The sequence below is a fragment of the Bufo gargarizans genome, chromosome 6, assembly GCF_014858855.1.
Source record: "Bufo gargarizans isolate SCDJY-AF-19 chromosome 6, ASM1485885v1, whole genome shotgun sequence".
Lineage (NCBI taxonomy): Eukaryota > Metazoa > Chordata > Amphibia > Anura > Bufonidae > Bufo > Bufo gargarizans.
The window spans coordinates 321770939-321790268 of record NC_058085.1 but is presented as its reverse complement, the minus strand read 5'-3'; the positions used below and the strand labels follow the sequence as shown (position 1 = coordinate 321790268).

General features: G+C 44.4%; 1 protein-coding gene across 2 annotated transcripts; it reads right to left on the bottom strand.

Annotated features, from left to right (window-relative positions):
• Positions 1-1513: 1513 nt before the first annotated feature.
• On the bottom strand, positions 1514-19070 carry HM13 (histocompatibility minor 13). 2 transcript variants are annotated; one of them, XM_044297918.1, is made up of 12 exons: positions 18809-19069; positions 18512-18610; positions 13885-13967; positions 11469-11557; positions 11281-11366; positions 11062-11187; positions 10914-10971; positions 10694-10777; positions 7521-7557; positions 6723-6825; positions 4761-4846; positions 1514-1824 (listed from the first exon to the last, which is right to left on the bottom strand). In XM_044297918.1, the coding sequence occupies exons 1-12, from the start codon at positions 18983-18985 to the stop codon at positions 1767-1769; spliced, it is 1086 nt and encodes a 361-aa protein (XP_044153853.1). In that variant the 5' UTR covers positions 18986-19069; the 3' UTR covers positions 1514-1766. The 2 variants fall into 2 exon arrangements, with proteins under 2 accessions (XP_044153853.1, XP_044153852.1); XM_044297917.1 differs by lacking the exon at positions 1514-1824 and adding an exon at positions 3432-3826 and having other exon boundaries at positions 18809-19070.
• Positions 19071-19330: the final 260 nt, after the last annotated feature.

Genomic DNA, 19330 nt, shown 5'->3' with positions numbered 1-19330 from the left:
ATTTTTATATTTTCATTTTTTGTTTTTTTTAGGGCAGGCTGTAGTTATTGATACCATTTTCAGGTATGTATAACTTTATTATTACTTGTATTCCATTTTTGCAATGTGAGCTGATCAAAAAACACCAATTTGGGCATTTAGATTCTTTTTTTTGTTATGGTGTTCAACGTATGGAATAAATAGATTTGGGTTTTAGGCTAGTTTCATACTAGCGGCAGGGGACACCGGCAGGTGAACAGCCTGTCGGATCCATCCTGCCACTAGCTCACGTGTGTCCCAGGACTGGCACTCCGTCCCCATCGACTATAATGGGGGCGGAGTTCCGGCAGCGCACGGTGAGAGGCAGCCGGACTAAAAGTACTGCATGCAGTACTTTTAGTCCAGCTGCCTCTCGCAATGCAGCTGGGACGGAGCGGAAGTCTGGGGGCACATGTGAACTAGCAGCAGGACAGATCCGACAGGCTGTTCACCTGCTGGTGTCCCCTGCGGCTAAAGCAAAAGTACCCTAAAATGTGCCAATAGCGATGCTTTTTATTTATTTTAATTTTATTTTTTGTACAATGGGGAAAGGGTTGAACTGAATTTCATAAATCTAACTAAACTTTCATAAAACTTGCTTTTAAACTATTTCAAATGCCCTAAAATTTATTTTTATAATGTATTTTATTTATTTTTACAGTTTCCCTGTCAAAATAGGTCCCTTAAGTTCCAGTCTATGTTTAGCTCTTATCACTGTTGCGTATACAGAATCTGTACACCATAGTCATGCATGTGGTGTATGGTTTCCAGAGTTTAACAGGAACAGGCGCCATAGTCCGCTCAATACTGGCAGGAGCATACATCACTCCGCTAAAGCCATTCACATTGGTTCTGATGACAAATTCCCTTTATGTCCCATTTAGATTGTGTACTTTTTATTTTTGACGATACTAGCCCAGTTTATTCCATGAAGATCTTCTCTTAGATGTTTAAAATTGGTGTTTCTGTACTTTGTTGTTTTTGTAGCTCTTCCACTAAATGTCTTAATAAAAAGGACACATGAAAACCTATGATGAAGTGTACACTAGAATGTTTGTCTTCAGCCATTGTGTATGCTTAAAGGGAACCTGTCACCGGGATTCTGGGTATAGAGCTGAGGACATGGGCTGCTAGATGGCCACTAGCACATCTGCAATGCTGTAACCAGTCTAAAGCTGGCATAATATAAGATAAATATATGCACGCAATGGTACTGAATGGACATATGCCCCATATAGCCGTCAGTGTGAAAGGCACAGGAAAGACCTATATTTCCATGACAGGAGGACTCTTAGATGCCAGGTTGAGATTAGCAGAACATATGTAAAATATAATATTGGACAGATGTTAGAAGATCCAGTACGGCCAAGTGTAGCTCCTGGTATGATTCAAGCAGATCAGCGGATAGACCAACAGTTCTAGGAAAGCTGACAGGAGAGCACACTAGGTGGCGCTCATCGTTGAAATCCTTTCTGAACAACTGAAGCACAAGAAAAAGCATCTCCACTGACGCTTTAATACCATAGAAAGCAAATCCACCATACAAAATATAAAAATACCGGCCCAGCGACACATGACAGGCACAGATGCAAACCCACATTGGGTAATGGAGGGGGCATAAGCAGTTCACACATACGCACATATTGCAGAGAAGGGGAGAAAAATATTGAAAGGGGAAGGGCAGCGTTTTTAGTCTCCCACACACAGTTTTAAGCCTCCCCAGTCATTGAATATCCTGGGCACAGAACTCAGTCCTCTTTTTTGTCTTGTTCATCTTTGTCTGTTTTCTGCGGCTGCTCCTCGTATCTGGAAGAAGGAGGGTGGGAAATGACAACGTGCCCAGTAACATGCCCTGTGTGGCTCATGCCCACCACCAAGAAGGGTGAAAGTTTAGATATGTATAATTGAAGTTTACAGTTTAATAATCCAGAACACTCAGGACAGCCATGGTGCCAGATTATCCAGCTGCTGCCCATATCCCAATGCCCCTGGACTCTATACACTGTACTGGCAATTCCTGCAATACCAGCATCGAGAGCAATACGCCTCAAAAGTACCAATTCTCAAATTGTCCGCTTCTGTCAAGTTGCTAATAGTTAGTTTTACTAGTTTCTGGGAAAGCTGGGCGAATAAGTACTTGGCCACCGATACAGGATCCATCTAGCTTTCCTAAAGTTCTGCATAGCAAAACTCTCCGTTTTGGTTGTCAGTGAGGGGGTCTCGGAAAGTTGGATAGCTTACACATTTCGAGCATAACAGCTCTTCTAGTCGGACACTCAAAATGCGTAAGCAGCTTTTTGGATTTTAAATTCTTCCTCGATATGCCTACTGTATCAAAAAAAGCCTGCATAAAACTTTATTCTTAGGCTACTTTCACACTGGCGTTTTAGTTTGCGAGATCTGTTTCAGGGCTCTCACAAGCGGTCCAAAACGGATCAGTTTTGCCCTAATGCATTCTGAATGGAAAAGGATCCGCTCAGAATGCATCAGTTCGCCTCCGTTCTGCCTCCATTCCGCTCTGGAGGTGGACACCAAAACACTGCCGTCCCCTATTGACTTTCAATGGTGTTCAAGGCGGATCCGTTTTGGCAATGTTAAAGATAATAAAAACGGATCCGTTCTGAACGGATGCAGGCGGTTGTATAATCGGTGTGGCTCAGTCTGTGCAGATCCATGACGGATCCGCAGCAGACACGGGTGTGAAAGTAGCCTTAGCTGTAACGGCAGCCAGTTTGTCACCAAGCTTTCTGCGATCACTTACAAAAAGATAACACTTAGAATAGAACTTGGCAGTTGTGTAGTTATGACACAAAACGGCAGAAAGATCAGTCCACACAACACACGTGGACTAACCTTTCTGGTAAATTGACAGAAAATCCTGTGCTTGTAATGATCTTGATCTGCAATTCAGACTCCAGTCACCTCTAAAGCTGCACTCCCAACCTGCTGTAAGCAAACCTCACGGAAGCTGTGTCGGTATCGACACAGAGCTTGTAGCTTTTGTATAAGGCGCCCCCCGCAGTTATCTATCACAATGCAGTGTATTGCAGGATGTGGTTGGAAGAACAGCGCTTTGGTTGTGACTAGAAAATATGAGGTAACAGCAGAATGGTGGGTGTAGCTTTATAGGTGACTAGAGCAGTGTTTCCCAACCAGTGTGCCTCCAGCTGTTGCAAAACTACAACTCCCAGCATGCCCGCACAGCCAAAGGCTGTCCAGGCATGCTGGGAGTTGTAGTTTTGCAACAACTGGAGGCACAATGGTTGGGAAACACTGGACTAGAGGACATTAGATACTTGCTTGAAACCCAGAAGAAAAGAACCCCACTTTCCCCCAACCAGCATCTTTAAGCCCAGTGGATACTGACTGGCAATACTGTGGAGGAGAAGGCGTGCTGTTCACCAGAGACAGAGAGTGCGACGTGGAGCACACACACTTAGTAGCACCATTCGTTATATGGCATCCTAGAATCCGTGCCATGCGGCCTTACGCTATAAGACTAGATCTCGCTCCATGGTGGTCCCAGTGGGTGAGAATGCAGATGATGGGGGAAGGAGTAATCTTTGAATAAGCATGGAGTCTGCTGGATGGGAGTTAAGGCTGGGAATCGGCCGAGGTGGGATGCACCTGTCCAAATGTAGATATGAGTGGGACCCTTCACATGGAGCTGGGGTTGAGCTGTCGCCTGCGGCGGGGGGAACAGGATTTTTGTTGCATGGATTCAGCCAGGCTGGCAGGAGATCCAGACACCACCGGAAAGTGAGAGAGGCGTGGAGTGTGAGGTAGAAGTTCCGCAGAGGACTCATAGCTGTGAGAGAACAAAGGACAGGAGGGAGAGCAGGGGAAGGGCAGAGAAAAGGGAAGTACGCCACGAACATTCGGGAGGGGGTGGGGGACAAAAAGTAGGAGCAACAGGAAATCATGAGGCACAAGATGGACGATTTTGGAGAGTGGAAGAGAGCAAGAATAGGTAGGAAGGAAGGAAGATTCAGCAGTGGAGGCAGAGGATGTGAGAAAGAATCAGTGACAGGATGGGAAGGAATGACAGGAGGAGGGATGAGTAACAGAAGAAGGATGAAAAAGTACAGTAGTGAGAGAACATGGGAAGGAGTGACAAGGATAAGAGGGAAGAATAAAAGGGGTGGAGCATATGAGAGAGAAGGGGGACCGGAGAATGAGAGGGAAGAGTGACAGGAGGGTGGAAAATATAAGAGAGAAGGGCGACATGAAGGAGGGGATACGAGAGCAAAGAAGTGACAGAAGGGGGTGGATATGAGAGAATAAATGAGAGGAGGGTACAGAATGTGAGAGAAGGATGACCGGAGGAAACAGTGACAGGAGGGCAACAATACAACAGAGGGGAAAATATGAGAGAGAAAAAAGGAGTGACAGGAGGGCAAGAACATGAGTGAAGTGGTGACAAGGGGAGAAAAAAGTAACAGTAGGGTGGAGGATGTAAGAGGAGAAGATTGACAGCAGGATATAAGAAAAAGACCATACGAGAAGGAATGGTTAAGAGAAAAATAAAGATTTGGGGCATAGCATAAATTCAAATTAATGCAAGCAATGAGGAATAAAAGAAAATGCCCAAAAAAAATAATATATGAAGATGGAGGCGACACGGGAAAAGATGAGCGAGAAGGAGGAGGAAAAAAAAAAAAAGGGAGGCAGAAAAATGTGAAGAACATTTCCAGGACTCCCCAACCCAACTACTCTACAACCCCCTCCCCAAACAGACTCACCTGAACATCTCCGTGATCTCTCCTTTCACCAGAGCCACAAGCAGAGGAAAACCGATACAAGCAGGGACCAGGTACAGGAGCGCGGGCTGCCGGGGAACACACATTACAGGCTGCAGTCAGGTCATATTAACATAAATCACCTGCACAGCAGAAAAAGACTACAACTCCCATAAGATCAATTCAGGGTGCAAATACTGTACAAAGCATGTGACGCTTCACCTGTTGAAGAAAATCCAAAGCGTAAGAAATATCCTCACTGCCTCTGGTTGTCATGGCATGTTGGGAGTTGTAGTTTTGCCGCAGCTGCTCCAATTGGAGACCACTGATTTAAAGGGAAACCTTATTGAAAAAAAACTGAGGTTTCCCATTGCAAGTGGACAAAAGAGGCACAGCAATGGAGGCTGTGTTTAAAGAGGACCTTTCATCCGTTTATCCCTAGTCTAATTAGGGTCTTACCTTACAGGGCGGCCCCCACTGATGTCATCGCACTTTTTTTTTTCCTTTCTTCAAAGACCGCTGTTGTCCCCCTTGATTTCAGCGCCTTATATTCTAATTAGCAGACTTGGTTGTACTAAGCGGAGACTAGAGTGGTTCTCTAATACCTGGCTGTGAGCGCATCCAATCAGAGCGCACGCTCATAGCCAGGGATAAGAGGCTCCAGTCTCTGCCTAGTATAACCAAGTCGGCTAATTAGAATATAAGGCACCGAAATCAACGGGGGACAACAGTGGACAAACGGTGGGTCTTTGAAAAAAAAAAATAATAATAATTTATATATAGTCGCCCTATAAGGCAAGACCCTAATTAGACTAGTGTTAAACAGATGAAAGGTCCTCTTTAAGACAGGGCAAAATAGCCACCACTCTAGTTTAAGACAAACATGGCTGCTTTCTTCCAATACTGGGGTCACATCTGTCCACAGGTTGTGTCTGGTATTGCACCCCTCAGCTCATCCCAGTGGGAAGGTGAAGTGTTTTAAGAAGATAGCAGCCATGTTTGTCTAATTCTGGACAATCCCTTTAAAGGGGTTGTTCACCCCTAGTGACTTTCCTCAGACCCCATCCGCACCCAGTGTGGCTGGACCCGTGGGTGGTAGTCATACGTACCTGATCCCCACCGTTGCATTACTCCCCTGCAGGACTCAGGTCTCTCCGTGTCAACATCCACAGACTAGCCGCAGAGGTAATGTGTGATCCATGCGGCACGTAATGTGCTTCTGTGGTGTTCACGTGATGTTGGCGTGAGGAGACCTGGGAACTGTAGAGCCAGCAAGGATCAGGCAAGAATGATAACCACCACAGGTCCGGTCACACTGGAAAGTGAAGAAAAGTTCACCAGGGGTAGAACACCCTTTTAGGCGTTGTACAAGATGAATTCTATCAGTAAAACATATGTGCAAGCTTTATCTGAAAGCAGAGGTTTACTTGGCAGAGGAAGTGCCACCTGAGCTTGATGATCTTATCTAATCTTTTGAGCACATTTTTCCCCAAATGCACTTAACGCTTTCACTGCAACTTAATGGTGGTTTTCTATAATCACCACTGATGGTGGAGTCTGAGGTGACTAGAGGGCCCTTTACACAAGCCGAGAATCAGCTAGATAATCGCTAAAAGACGTTCATAGTAATGCTTGCTAGCGATTATCTGGCATTGTAAAGGTGCTGCCGATTACCTGGTGAACGTGTGAAACGCTCGTTCATTGGGTAATTGGATCGTTTTTATAGGCACCTGATTAGCCGTTTGCGCTGTGTAAACAGTCTCTGCTGCCTGCAAACAACTAGTCCTAATGGAGACAAGCGATCGCATTAGCGATCACTACTCCCCATACTGTGGAGGAGATTACTGAATGTAAATGTGGTGTTCTCCTTCACTGACGAGCAGGCAATAGCCAGGAAGGAACGCTTCCATTCCGATAATCGCCAGCTGAATTGTCCTGTCTAAAGGGAACAATGCAGTTACCTACCTGAGCATGTTTGAAGGTGTGCATCACAAATATGGTCAGGGCCAAGCCAAAGATGTACGCCAAGAAGCTGGTGTAAAAGTAAGTGTGGGAATTCTTCTTTAAGCTGGAATGAAAGATGGGTGAACTAGTTTATTAAGGGTGATGTCAAATGTTGTGCTGAACAAGACAAGGATGACTACTCTGCCACACACACTGCTATGCTTCCTCTGATTCATTTCATCATTATTCTCTATAGAGGTTGGAGCGCCAAAACATCTGCTCCCCCCCCCCCCCCCCAAAGCAAAAAAGGTAAATCGTATAATTCTCCCTACCAGCAGTCCCCACTAGGGGGAGCTCAATGCAGCAATTCAGAGAGATCACATTGAACGTAATACATTTGTACTAGAGATGAATTAATCTATTCCATCCATCCCATCACCAGGACTTCTTCACCTGTGGGGGGCTGTCCCTGCAGTTGAAGCAGCGCCCACCTGCCACTAGAGTGATAGGGCCGGACAATTTCCTGCCTGTGCCAATGCTACTATTAGCTACTGTGGTGCCTGGGCAGACGCTGCTCTGAAGCCTCAGCAGAGCCTATGCCCTTGCTCTGATAATTGGAGCAGCGGCGCAGGCAAGAAATGGTCAGGGTTGGCCTAAATATCCAGTCCTGTCCATCTAACCTTAGGTGGGTGCTTCTTCGACTGAAGGGACAGCCGGCCATCACAGGAGAAGAAGTCATGCTGACGAGACTAAACAATTTGTTAAAAAGGTGACAATAAAAACCCGCCCTCCCTCATGTCCAAAGAGGCACATACTCACCTGATGTCAAAACGGAGTAACAAAGCAATGAAGATGCCTGGAATACAAAGAAGAAACAGAACACATGACACTTGTACGATTAAAACATCTTCAGCCAATTGCCATATGACTGAGGTCAGCCTACACTGGGCTTGTAATCTGAGACATCTGCAGAGGAGCTGCATACACAAAACGGTAGAGGTTGTAGGATGTAGAAGTGGTTGCAGAGGTGCACAAAGCAATGGCTCGACACAATGAAACAGGACCGTGGTGTGCATAATGGAAAGAATACGTGCAGGAAATATATCAATGATACTAGAACAGTTGGCATACCCAATGCGCACAGTTTTGCGCAAGCAGCATTTTGAGCAAAAATCTTCAACTTCTTTTATTTTTATGCCAATCTCCACACTTTTGAAAAAGTTGGTAGGCCTTCGTGGGAGGCAAGTCCGACCAAAAATAAAACGAAAATGCTAATACCTTTCTGACATTTCTCATGCCATCTATGTATGAAAGTCTCATGCCAAAATGAAAATGAAAACGCAATGACTTAAAGGGAACCCGTCACTGGGATTTTGGCCATAGAGCTGGGGACATGAGCTGTTAGATGGCCGCTAGCACATCTGCAATACCCAGTCCCCATAGCTCTGTGTACTTAAAAAACGATTTAATACATACGCAAATTACCCTGAGATGAGTCCTGTAAGTGAGATGAGTCAGGGACAGGACACATCTCAGTTTAATTTGCATATGTATAAAAAAAAATGTACACAATATAGGCACACAGAGCTATGGGGACTAGGTATTGCAGATGTGCTGGCGGCGATCTAGCAACCCATGTCCTCAGCTCTATACACAAAATCCCGGTGACAGGTTTCCTTTAATTTGGAATTTCAGTTTCATAATGGGTAATATGTGACAAAAGAAAAAAAAAATAGCTTTTTGTCATTTACATTTCATTCTCATTACCCATACATGTATTTCATAGCCCCTAAAATAAAATAAAATAAAATAAAAAAAAGCTGAATTGGAAAAGCCGAACTTCCCTTTTCTATTTCTTTATGGACTGCATAATTATGGTCAAAATTAAAAGTTTACATTTTCGTTTTCAAGCTGAAAAAGAAAAAGTGTTAAATGAAACATAAAATTAGCAGTAGGGGGCACTACTCATTTTAATTTTGGCAGTGAAACCGCCTTCAAGGATGAAAACTGAACCTTAGGGCTCATGCACATGAACGTATTTTGTCTCCGTGTAGGTTCCATTTTTGCAGCCCCTATGTGGAACCATTCACTTCAATGGGGCCGCAAAAAACACGGAAATGACTTAGTGTGCATTCTGTTTTCAAAAGAATAGAACATGTCCTATTATTGTTCACATTATGGACAAAGATAGGACTGTTCTATTATGGGCCAGCTGTTCTGCAAAATACGGAATGCACATGGACGTCATCCGTATTTTTGGCGGATCAGTTTTTTGCAGACTGCAAAATACATACAGTCGTGTGCATGAACACTTTAGGGTATAGTCACAAGATGGATTTTGAAAATGCACTTCTTTGGTGTGGTTTTTTAGCACTTTTTTTTCAGCTTCCCATTCACAATGGCAGAATCAGTGAGGATTCCCTTCCAAGATAGAGCATGCAGTTTTTTTCCCCCATGCCGTTTTTGCATGGAAAAAAAGCAAAGATACATAAGTTTTGTGTATTAGATTACATGCAGATATGAGCTGCAGTCCCTTTGTAGAAGTAGGTCCCCACTACTTTCAGTCCAAAACGTATAAAAAGGGGTTAGGGTCCACGCTGCAATAAAAGGAAAGCTTAGGGGTAACACAAAAATTTGTGGTTCTTTTTATGCCGCTTCCTCCAATCCAAGCGATCTTTGTGTTACCCCTAAGCTTTCCTTTATTTCAGCGCGGACCCTAACCCATTTTTGTACGTTATGGAAAAAAAGCAAGCTCTGCCTCCCACTGAAATGAATGGGAGGCCTTTTAGGGGCGATTTTGTAGCGGGAAAATGCGTGAAAAACAGTACCAAAAAAAAAAAAAAACAATGTGTGAACGGGCCCTTAAATTGTCACTATGCCTTTAATTTATCCATTTTGCATTTGGCTCCCATTTTGTCACATTTGTAGTACATCACAGCAAAAAAAAAAAAAAACTAAAAATGCATAACCATTTTCATGCAGCCAGTCCATGAAGGAATAGAAAATGCAAAGGGAAGGTTTTCTTTTCCCATTCAGCTTTCTTTTCTTTTTTTTTGCTTTAAAATCTGACCATGAAATATCAGTACGAGTAATGAAAACGAAGTGATAAAAGGTTTTTGAATTTTATTTGTATTACCTATACTTGAATGAAAAATAACCGTATTTTTCAGACTATAAGATGCACTTTTCTCCCCACCTAAAAGCGAGGGAAAAACGGCAGTGCGTCTTAGTCCGAATGTTAATGACCGCTTCTATTATGGAAGCAGTCATTAGTATGCAAGAGGCTGTGTGCGGGACTGCGCCTCCTCCAAATTCTAGGTGCGTCCGAAAAATTAAGTGATAGCATTTTATTTTTAAATTTTGGTATGAAATATTTACACTTAAGTGGCAAAAGAAACGTCAAAACTATTTTCATTTTTTTCTTCTTCCATTTTCATTTTTTTTGGGCCGGATTTGCCTCTCATATGGTGTAGCCTCTCGCAGCCTCACAGATTTACCAAAAATGTATTCCATTACCTGGCTCAGTTTTGTAGTTTTTGATAGTAGTGTTTATTCTCTTGCACATGAACTGCCAGTAAATGCAGCAAATGAATTAACAGGTCTGTGCCTCCTAATAAATTAGCAGCAACTTTTTTTTTAAGGGGGGTTTCTGTGATTTTAATGTTGATGGCCTATCCTCAGGATAGGTCATCAGTATCTGATCATTGTGGGTCCAACTCCTGGAACCTCCTCCGAGCACTCACTGGACACCGGTGACGTTAGATATATCAGTCACATGGCCTAGGTGAATTAGACTAGGCTGCACAGCCGCTATACAATGCACCGCACCGCTCACTCGAGCGGCTAGTCAGCAGGATGCCTGGCGCCAGTCATATACTGATGACCTATCCTGTAGATAGGCCAGAGTAACCCATAAGAGCAAGCTTCAGGGCTCCTTCAGTTGTATAGATTTATTTATGTGATAGCAGTTTGGCACCCTCTAGTGGACTCACCTGGAATGACAATATCACCCAATCCCAACATAGCAAAGTTGTTGGCTTCAAGTCCCCTCTCCAACAAGTCCTGAGGAAAAACCACTAAGAAAAAGAAGACAAGATGATGGGATGAAGAGATGTGAAACGAGCAATAGTAGCATCCTAAATAAAAATAAAAATAAAGGAGGAGTGTGTGCATGTTTGGGACGCCTCAGAAGAGGAAGGGGCTGCTACTCACATTTTATCGGTGCTTCAAAGGATTTGGCCACAGTCACCATGACATTGGTCCCAAAAACCTTTAAAAAAAATTCATGAAATAATAAAAAAAAATTACTTAAGGTCTAATAAGTCGCTCACTTTGTATCCATGGGTTCTCCTCGACTTACCCAGAAAATGTCGTAAATGAATAGCCCCCCCAGCAGGATGCAGCCGGTACTGACGTTGTTCAGGTGCAGAAGCTCCACCCCATTAAGGGCAAATGCCAAACCGAATAGGTTATTGGCAATCCAGTGCTGAGGAGAAAACATGGATATTTGTAGTCACACAGGAGAAATGCAAATAAATGACAGCACAAGTGGTCCTATGCTGCATGAGGAGCTTCTCACCTTCTTCAGGAGGTACCAGACCCCGACCACTCCACTGATAATCAGACAGACCAAGTCCCGGGTATCAAACTCGTAATTTACAATCTCTACAAGAAGAATATATGTAAAGTGAAAAGGTCAATCAATCCCGCACATCTCCCCATAAAACAAGCACAAAGAGCGCCCCCTGGCTGTCCACGCGCACTGACCTTCTTTACTGTCCCCAGATCCTTGCGTAAAGAGCAGCTGATACTGTTTGTTGGGGAGGTTTTCTGGGAACAGTCTATTCATGGCAGGGCTGAAGAAGGAAAAGCGTGTGACACAGACAAGACGCGTGTTAATAGTCTGCGACCAAACCAAGAGAAGAAGAGGGAGAAATGAATAAAAGGAGGAGCAGGATATGATACAGAAGGGGTAAATAACCTCCAGCACACCAGCCGTTGTGCAACGCCAACTCCCAGTATGCTTAGTTCATTTCTAGGTAGTAAATCCTGAAAGGACTTAAAGGAGTTGCCCCACCAAAAAATATTCTAGTTTTTAAACCAGGCCCTGGATCTAAATATTTATGTGACTGCATGTAATTAAAAATGTAGCATAGCCACCAAGTTATTCAATAAGAGTTATCTGTGTAGCGCCACCTGCTGTTTGTTCTTTTTCTTATTTCTTTGACCTCTGCTCACTGAGAAGGCCGCACATGCTCAGTTTCATCCTTCAACAGCCTCCTGAGCTGTGGTAGGGAGAGCATGGACACGCCTCCTGAGCTGTGATAGGGAGAGCATGGGCACGCCCCCTGAGCTGCAGCAGAACAGACACTCCCCTGAGCTTTCAGCGTGATATAAATCTAGCAGAGCAATGAATGTGGAGATCTCTGGATCCATGTGAGGTACAGGGCTGGTTCTAGCTTTGTTAGAGAGAGATTGTCATGTACTATATGATGTCCAATTTTCATTTTTCACATTAGTTATGAGATAACCCCTTTAAAGAGGAGACAGTGAGAGTCCCGATCACCCCATCCAGAAAGGTTGGTTTGTTACAATGCATCAGATCAGGAAATGTGTATCAGTCTGGTGTCCAGACTGTTAATCTCACAAAAGATTGTCTAGACCAGCTGCAACTGTAACACACCCTTAGCTGTTAAGTATTTTTTTTCAGTTTAGGATTCCAGTTTGACAGCAAGCAGAGATCTTCGAAGAATACAGGGATTCTACATTATTATTTACAAAAACCTCTTTAAAACTTTTCCTCGCAAGAGCAGCAGGCGCCATAGCTGTCGGGAGCCTGCTGTTTTAAACAGCAAACACCCGGGGCTGATGTATGTGATCGACGATAACATTGGTCCCATACATTTAACTCTCAGAGGCCGTGGTCAAACATAACCACAGCACCTGGGGGCGCCAAAAGACAGAAAGCCCGCACTTACAGGTGTACACTGGCTCCCCCTAGCGAGATCGGGGGAGCCGGATTGTGAGTGCAGCAGCCTCAGTCCTCCTGAATGATTCAACGCTGCATCACATAGGTTGTGACTCTGCCTGTGAAAGGGCTCCATAGGAACATAATATAATCTGATGATAGATATATATATATATATATCTATCACAATTTAAATCACTTCCCTTTCAGCAAAATCAAGATACATAAATAACAAAAAACAAAAATGCCGTCACTATTAAAATATAAAAATATTTATCCCATATGGCAAATGGTGACTTGGGGAAAAAAAAAAAAAAAAAAAAAAAGTCTAAATGGTCGATTCAACATTTTTTGGTCGCTACTCCTTCCACAAAAAAAAATAAAAAATATAATTGATTAAAAAGTGATCAAAAAGTCACACACACCACAAAATGGTATGAATGAAAACTACATTACAAATGAGCCCTCATGCAGCTCTGTACAAATGACTATAAAAAAACAAAAAAAAAAAACAAAACACAGGGGTCAGAATATGACAATTAAAAGAAAAAAAAATGTTTTCAAGGTTTTTATTTTATTTTTTTCACGATTAAAACACAAGAAAAAACTATACAAATGTGGTATCGCTCTAATCGTACTGACCCTGTATGAATGCTGTAAAAACAAGACCCATAAAATTTCACCCTATTTGGAATTTTACTCCAGCTCTCGACTACATTGAATGCAATATTAAATGGTGCCATTAGAAAGCACAACTTGTCCTGCCAAATAAAAAAAAATAAAAAAAATAAAAAATAAAAAGCGCCCTCCTATGGCTATGTGAACGGAAAAATAAAGTTATGGCCCTGGAAAGGCAGGAAGTCAAAAACGAAACACCCTCCAGGGTTAAAATGACATGCCATGATGGGATACAATGTACTCCTCACGAAGACTAGCTGGATGGACATGCTGGGGCCAGCCCTGATCAATCCAATTAGACTGATCCATGGTGGGTCATGTGTCACTGCTTAGGCCAGTCACTGGCTGCAGCAGCGCACGCGACCCCATCAGACTTGAAGATTACAGGACGGGGATTAGCATGCAGCATTAGGAGCCGGAATAGAGAGTAGGATTTATTTCTTTCAACAGGTACAGCCGCGGCTGGGCTTGAACTTTTAAAAGTGCACAAAGTTGGAACCCCCCTTTAAAGCTGTGCCTGGAGACATCCCTGCTCACCTTATAGTGTGCGCCAGAGCGAGGACTCCCAGGATAAAGAAGTAGATGGATAGTAAGAGGTTAATATATTCCTGGGAGAAGATCTATGGGTGAAAGAGGAAAAAGAAAATGTCAAACAACATAAACGTATATGAGGGACTAAGCAAAGAAGTTAAGAGGAAGCATTAACAATGGAGAATTGTTCCTTTCATCCCAGGAGGGGCTTGAAATAAGGCGCCACTCGTCAGCGCCATATTTATAGTTTTAAACTGCAGGGGCCCGGGGGTAATGTCTGCAACCGACGATAATGCAGACATTTAATCATGGCATCTAAATGTGGAAAAACCCTTTTGGGTCAGGAACAGCTCCCGCCATGTAGCGATTGGGGGGGAGCCGTTCCTTTGCACTCAAATGTCAGATTCTCCATATTTTCATCACTTTACTTACAAAAAAAATAAATGAATGCAATAACAAGCAGTCAAAAAGTCACACACACTCTACAATGGTATCAATAAGGCCGCATGCACACGAACGTTGTTTTAGTCGGCATCCGAGCCTCAGTTCTTGTGGCTCGGATGCGGACCTATTCACTTCAATTGGGCCGCAAAAGATTCGGACAGCACTCAGTGTGCTGTCCGTATCCGTTGCTCCGTTCCTTGGTCCTCAAAATAAAATAATAATACATAACCTGTCCTATTCTTGTCCGTTTGGCGGACAAGAATAGGCAGTTTTATTAATGGCTGGCTGTGCTGTTACGCAAAACACACAACGGTCGTGTGCATGAGGCCTTACAACTAAAGATTGCCCCGCAAAAAATGAAAAATAAAAAGCCATCGCAAAGCTCCATAGACAAAGAAAAAAAAAGAAAAAAAATTGAGGGGTTAGAATATGACAATTGAAAGAAAACTTTTTTTCCCCCAATATTAAAACACATGCAAACTATATAACTATGTAATCGTACTGACCCAGACAATGAAGGGCACAGGTCAGTTTCACCACAACGCCATAGAGATAAAACCTGTAAAACTGTGGTGGAATCTAATTTTTTTTCCAATTTCACCCCATTTGGAATTTTTTCCCCCCCCATTTCCCACTACATCCTATGCAATATTAAAGGGGTTATCCCACTTTGCATTTTCATACTTACGTGCTGCCAGCGCGCCATTCACTTCCTGGATTCTGGCTGGGAGACGGGCTTCATCTTGATTGAAGTCTTCTCCCGACCGGGCCGCGCGCTGGACTGAACGTGCACGCCGCGCATGCGCCATGGTGACTTATTCCTGGCCAGTATAGTACAGAGCCAGCGTGCGCGTTCGCGGCTCTGTACTATCCTGACCGGGAAGAAGTCACCATCGCGCATGCGTGTTCAGGACAGCGAGCGGCCCGGAGAAAAGAAGGAGTCTTCTGCGCAAGCGCGGCCACCGGGATTCCGGAGAAGAGCGGTGGCCGTAACCAGGGGAGACCGAATGACAACAATGAGGTAAGTGGGGATGAATTTTCTCCTAAACGGTGGGAATGGGTTAATCAAATATATTTACAAAAATGATCACTGTCAAATCATTAACAGATTTAACATTGATCATTATGATGGGATAACCCCTTTAAATGGTGGCATTAAAAAAGTGCAACTTGTTGTACAAAAAACAAACCCTCATACGGCTATGTGAACACAAAAATAAGAACGTTATGGCTCCGGAAACGTAAGGAAAAAATGAAAAAAAAATAAAAAATTTTGATATTGAGATTAATCCAGGGGTTCATATCAATATCACATTGTTACATCTAGAACAGACTTAAAAGGTGATGGGAACAAGCCCCAAGACAGCCGCTCTGAAGATCAGCTATACTTGGTGGGGGTAAATTTGTTTGCCCAACTATTCTAACGGCAGTGGCCACTACAGGGGAAAAGTAGTATTACATGACCAATCAAGTGAATGACAGACCAGGTAAGGCTACTTTCACACTAGCGTTCGGGTTTCCGTTCGTGAGCTCCGTTTGAAGGAGCTCACGAGCGGACCCGAACGCAGCCGTCCAGCCCTGATGCAGTCTGAATGGAGGCGGATCCGCTCAGACTGCATCAGTCTGGCGGCGTTCAGCCTCCGCTCCGCTCGCCTCCGCACGGACAGGCGGACAGCTGAACGCTGCTTGCAGCGTTCGGGTGTCCGCCTGGCCGTTCGGAGGCGTGCGGATCCGTCCAGACTTTCAATGTAAGTCAATGGGGACGGATCCGTTTGAAGATGCCACAATGTGGCTCAATCTTCAAGCGGATCCGTCCCCCATTGACTTTACATTGAAAGTCTGGACGGATCCGTCCCAGGCTATTTTCACACTTAGCTTTTTTTTGCTAATATAATGCAGACGGATCCGTTCTGAACGGAGCCTCCGTCTGCATTATTATGAGCGGATCCGTTCAGAACGGATCCGCCCGAACGCTAGGGTGAAAGTAGCCTAAGGGTACTTTCACACGTGCGGCAGAGGATTCCGGCAGATCCGTCAAAACGTATGCAAACTGATGGCATTTTTTTCAGACGGATCCAGATGTGGATCCATCTGACAAATGCATTGCAATACCGGATCCGGAAAAACGGATCTGGTATTAGATCATTTTTTTTTTGTTGCATTTTTAAAGGTCTGCACATGCACAGACCGAAAAGCCAGTTCCGTTTTGCCGGAACACTTAATGCCGGATCCGGCATTAATACACTTCAATGTACATTAATGACGGATCCGGCAAGTGTTCAGTATTTTTGGCCGGAGAGAAAACTGCAGCATGTTGCGGTATTTTCTCCGTCCAAAAAAATGTAAGAGGGACTGAACTGATGCATCCTGAACGGATTGCTCTCCATTCAGAATGCATTAGGATAAAATTTGTTTTTTTCCGGTATTGAGCTCCTGTGACGGAACTTAATACCGGAAAACAAAAACGCTAGTGTTGTGGAAATTTTATTAGTCGGACATTTTATTTTAGGATGTGTGTGCGTGTTTTTATAGATTGTCATCTGTCTCCCTGTGTTGGATTTAGCCAAAGAGCGCTCTAGCAGAGGGTACTTTGGCTGAATCGGGACCAGTGGTAAAACCGTCAGTATGAAAACCTTCTCATGGGTTTGGAGCTGGATACTTATCTGCTTTTAAGACATGCATATCTGCCTTGTCGGTATACTCGTACCGTATACTGACAATAGCCGTAGCAATGTCTCGCAGATAATCTCAAACCTATAAGAACCAGTATAATGATCTTGATTAGATACTGATCACTCTTGAGCAGTATTGAATGAGGTCCATGCCGACTGTGAAGGGGGAGGGCGGCCACCTGGCTGGTCAGACAATGGACATGACTCATCCTGCCTTATACAGGGATGGGGTTTGTGCATTGTCTGTCCAGCCACATTGATTGCCCATCCCTGTCCTTTGATATGTCATCACTTCCTGTATCCTTGTCTTGGGCCAGCCCCTTTTTACACCTTTTGAGTAAATAAAAGGAACAGGTTGAGCAGGGAGGGGAGGAGTTGCTCAGAATTTCAAGCAAGATGGTAACAACTGGGTCTGTCTCTGACTGCTGCTGAGGGAATAGGGATTTACCTTTTTCTTTACACAAACTTTGATGCGAGCTGATTACAACTATTAATATTTCTACAACACTAGTGTGAAAGTACCCTAATACACGGAGAGTCCCAAAGAAACCAAGGAAAAAAAGAATAGAATTTTTTTTTATAGCAAAATACTTGCCACTGGAAAGTCATCACTATGTTAAAGGGGTTGTCACGACAGGAGAATAGCTATTAAATGGGTTGTTCAGGATTATTATATTGACGGCCTATCCTCAGGTCAGACACCCCACTGATTGGCTGTTGAGAAGTAGTTCTGATGTCAGAACTACAAGCAGCGCATCACTGCTGAACCCAGTCATTGGCAGCAGTGGAGCGTGTGACGACTCCCACGCCGTGGCGGATGTCAATACTCCGGGGATCGGAACACGAACACAGCGGAGGCAGCGTGGAGGACAGGATGAATCTTCAGTGTGGAGAGGCAGGCAATGGATTATTTCTGGAGAACCCCTTTAAAGTGGCACTGTACTTTCAGTAGGCATTCGCTGTCATAGGGATATATGAAAAGTTTAGATTATCAGGGTCTCAGCGCTCAGACCCCCACCAATCTCTAGAATGAGGGGAGAGAAGTGATCACTTAGCACAATCTCTCTCCTCACGGCAGGACAGGAAGCAAAGACGGACTCAAAAGAGAGTCTATGAGCCTGTCTCACGCGGCAAGGAGAGATCGCACACGCTAAGTGAGCTTCTCTTACTCCAGAGACTAGGGGGTCTCAGCGCTCAGACCCCCACCAATCTAAACTTTTGATATGTCCCTATGACATCAGGAGTTTACTGTAAGCAAGGGGGTGCCCTTCAAACCTTTTGCTGCCCATGGGCACTGCAGCCATCCCGTTCACTACAGCACAGCTGTGACGCAGTTCCCTACACAACACACAGCGGGGGCAGGAACACAGCGCTCAATCAGCCCAATGGCTCCCCCTTCATTTTCAGGAGTGGTGGGGTCCCAGCAGTAAGACCCCCATCAATCACAGAGTGATGGCATACCCCACACCTCTGTATAGTCTGAACACCCACATAGCAGAGCAGCACGGGATACTCACTTTAAAAAACAGGTACAGCCCAAAGAGGGTGCAGCTGGCAATGATGGGGAACCTGGCGGCATCCCGGCTGGTGATGGTCTCCGGCATGTCCGATGAGTTCTGCAGGAAGAACAACCACCATCATTGACATTCAGGATGCTGGAGGGCAGCACAATGGGCATACAGAACCTGGCAGCGCCCAATATCTAACAAATGTCCATTACAGAACAGAAAGCAATGGGCAATAGCTGCGTCCTGTCACCAGGCACCGCCTAACTGTACAGCTATTGTGATCGGCTGAGCAGTAGGCTCCCTCACCTTGCCCCGAGCACAGCTGACGCTCTTCAGCGCCCCGAAAAAGATGGGCAGTAGAGCCATCCCCAGCAGGCTGCCGTACGCCAGCGCCGTCCCCTCCGGAGAGCTCCCCAGCCTCCCCGTGCCATTGACGGCGGCATCGCTCTCATTGTGCAGAGCCGCGGGTTCCAGCTCCGCCATGTCCGGGATGTCGCTGCTTCCTAACAAGTCACAGCGATGGAACCGGTAAGGACACGTTACCAAACCTAACGGAAGTGACGTATAACTCCGGCGACCGATAGCGAGTCCCGACTTCCTTAACTACAAGGCGCGACTGTATCCAGGGGGAGGGGCTTACTGTCTGACTGCCGAATTTTCCCCACCTCCTTCTGTATTATAGTACTATTATTTTACTCAGGAGACAGTATCATTGTAGTTATATTTTTGTCCATAAGGGCATGGTGCTATATGAGCAATAACCTTAACATTTAAATTAAACCAAAATAAATAAATAAACACAATTTTTTAAGTGGTGAAATAATGGCC

Excerpts from the sequence above, each read along its gene's own strand:
- HM13 (XM_044297917.1), bottom strand. The coding sequence starts at position 18,985 with ATGGCGGAGCTGGAACCCGCGGCTCTGCACAATGAGAGCGATGCCGCC. Across the intron at positions 11,558-13,884 it reads GCTCTGGCGCACACTATAAG|CCCTGCCATGAATAGACTGT; the intron begins GTGAGCAGGGAT and ends TTCCTTCTTCAG. Across the intron at positions 7,558-10,693 it reads GGGTGATATTGTCATTCCAG|GCATCTTCATTGCTTTGTTA; the intron begins GTGAGTCCACTA and ends TTTGTATTCCAG.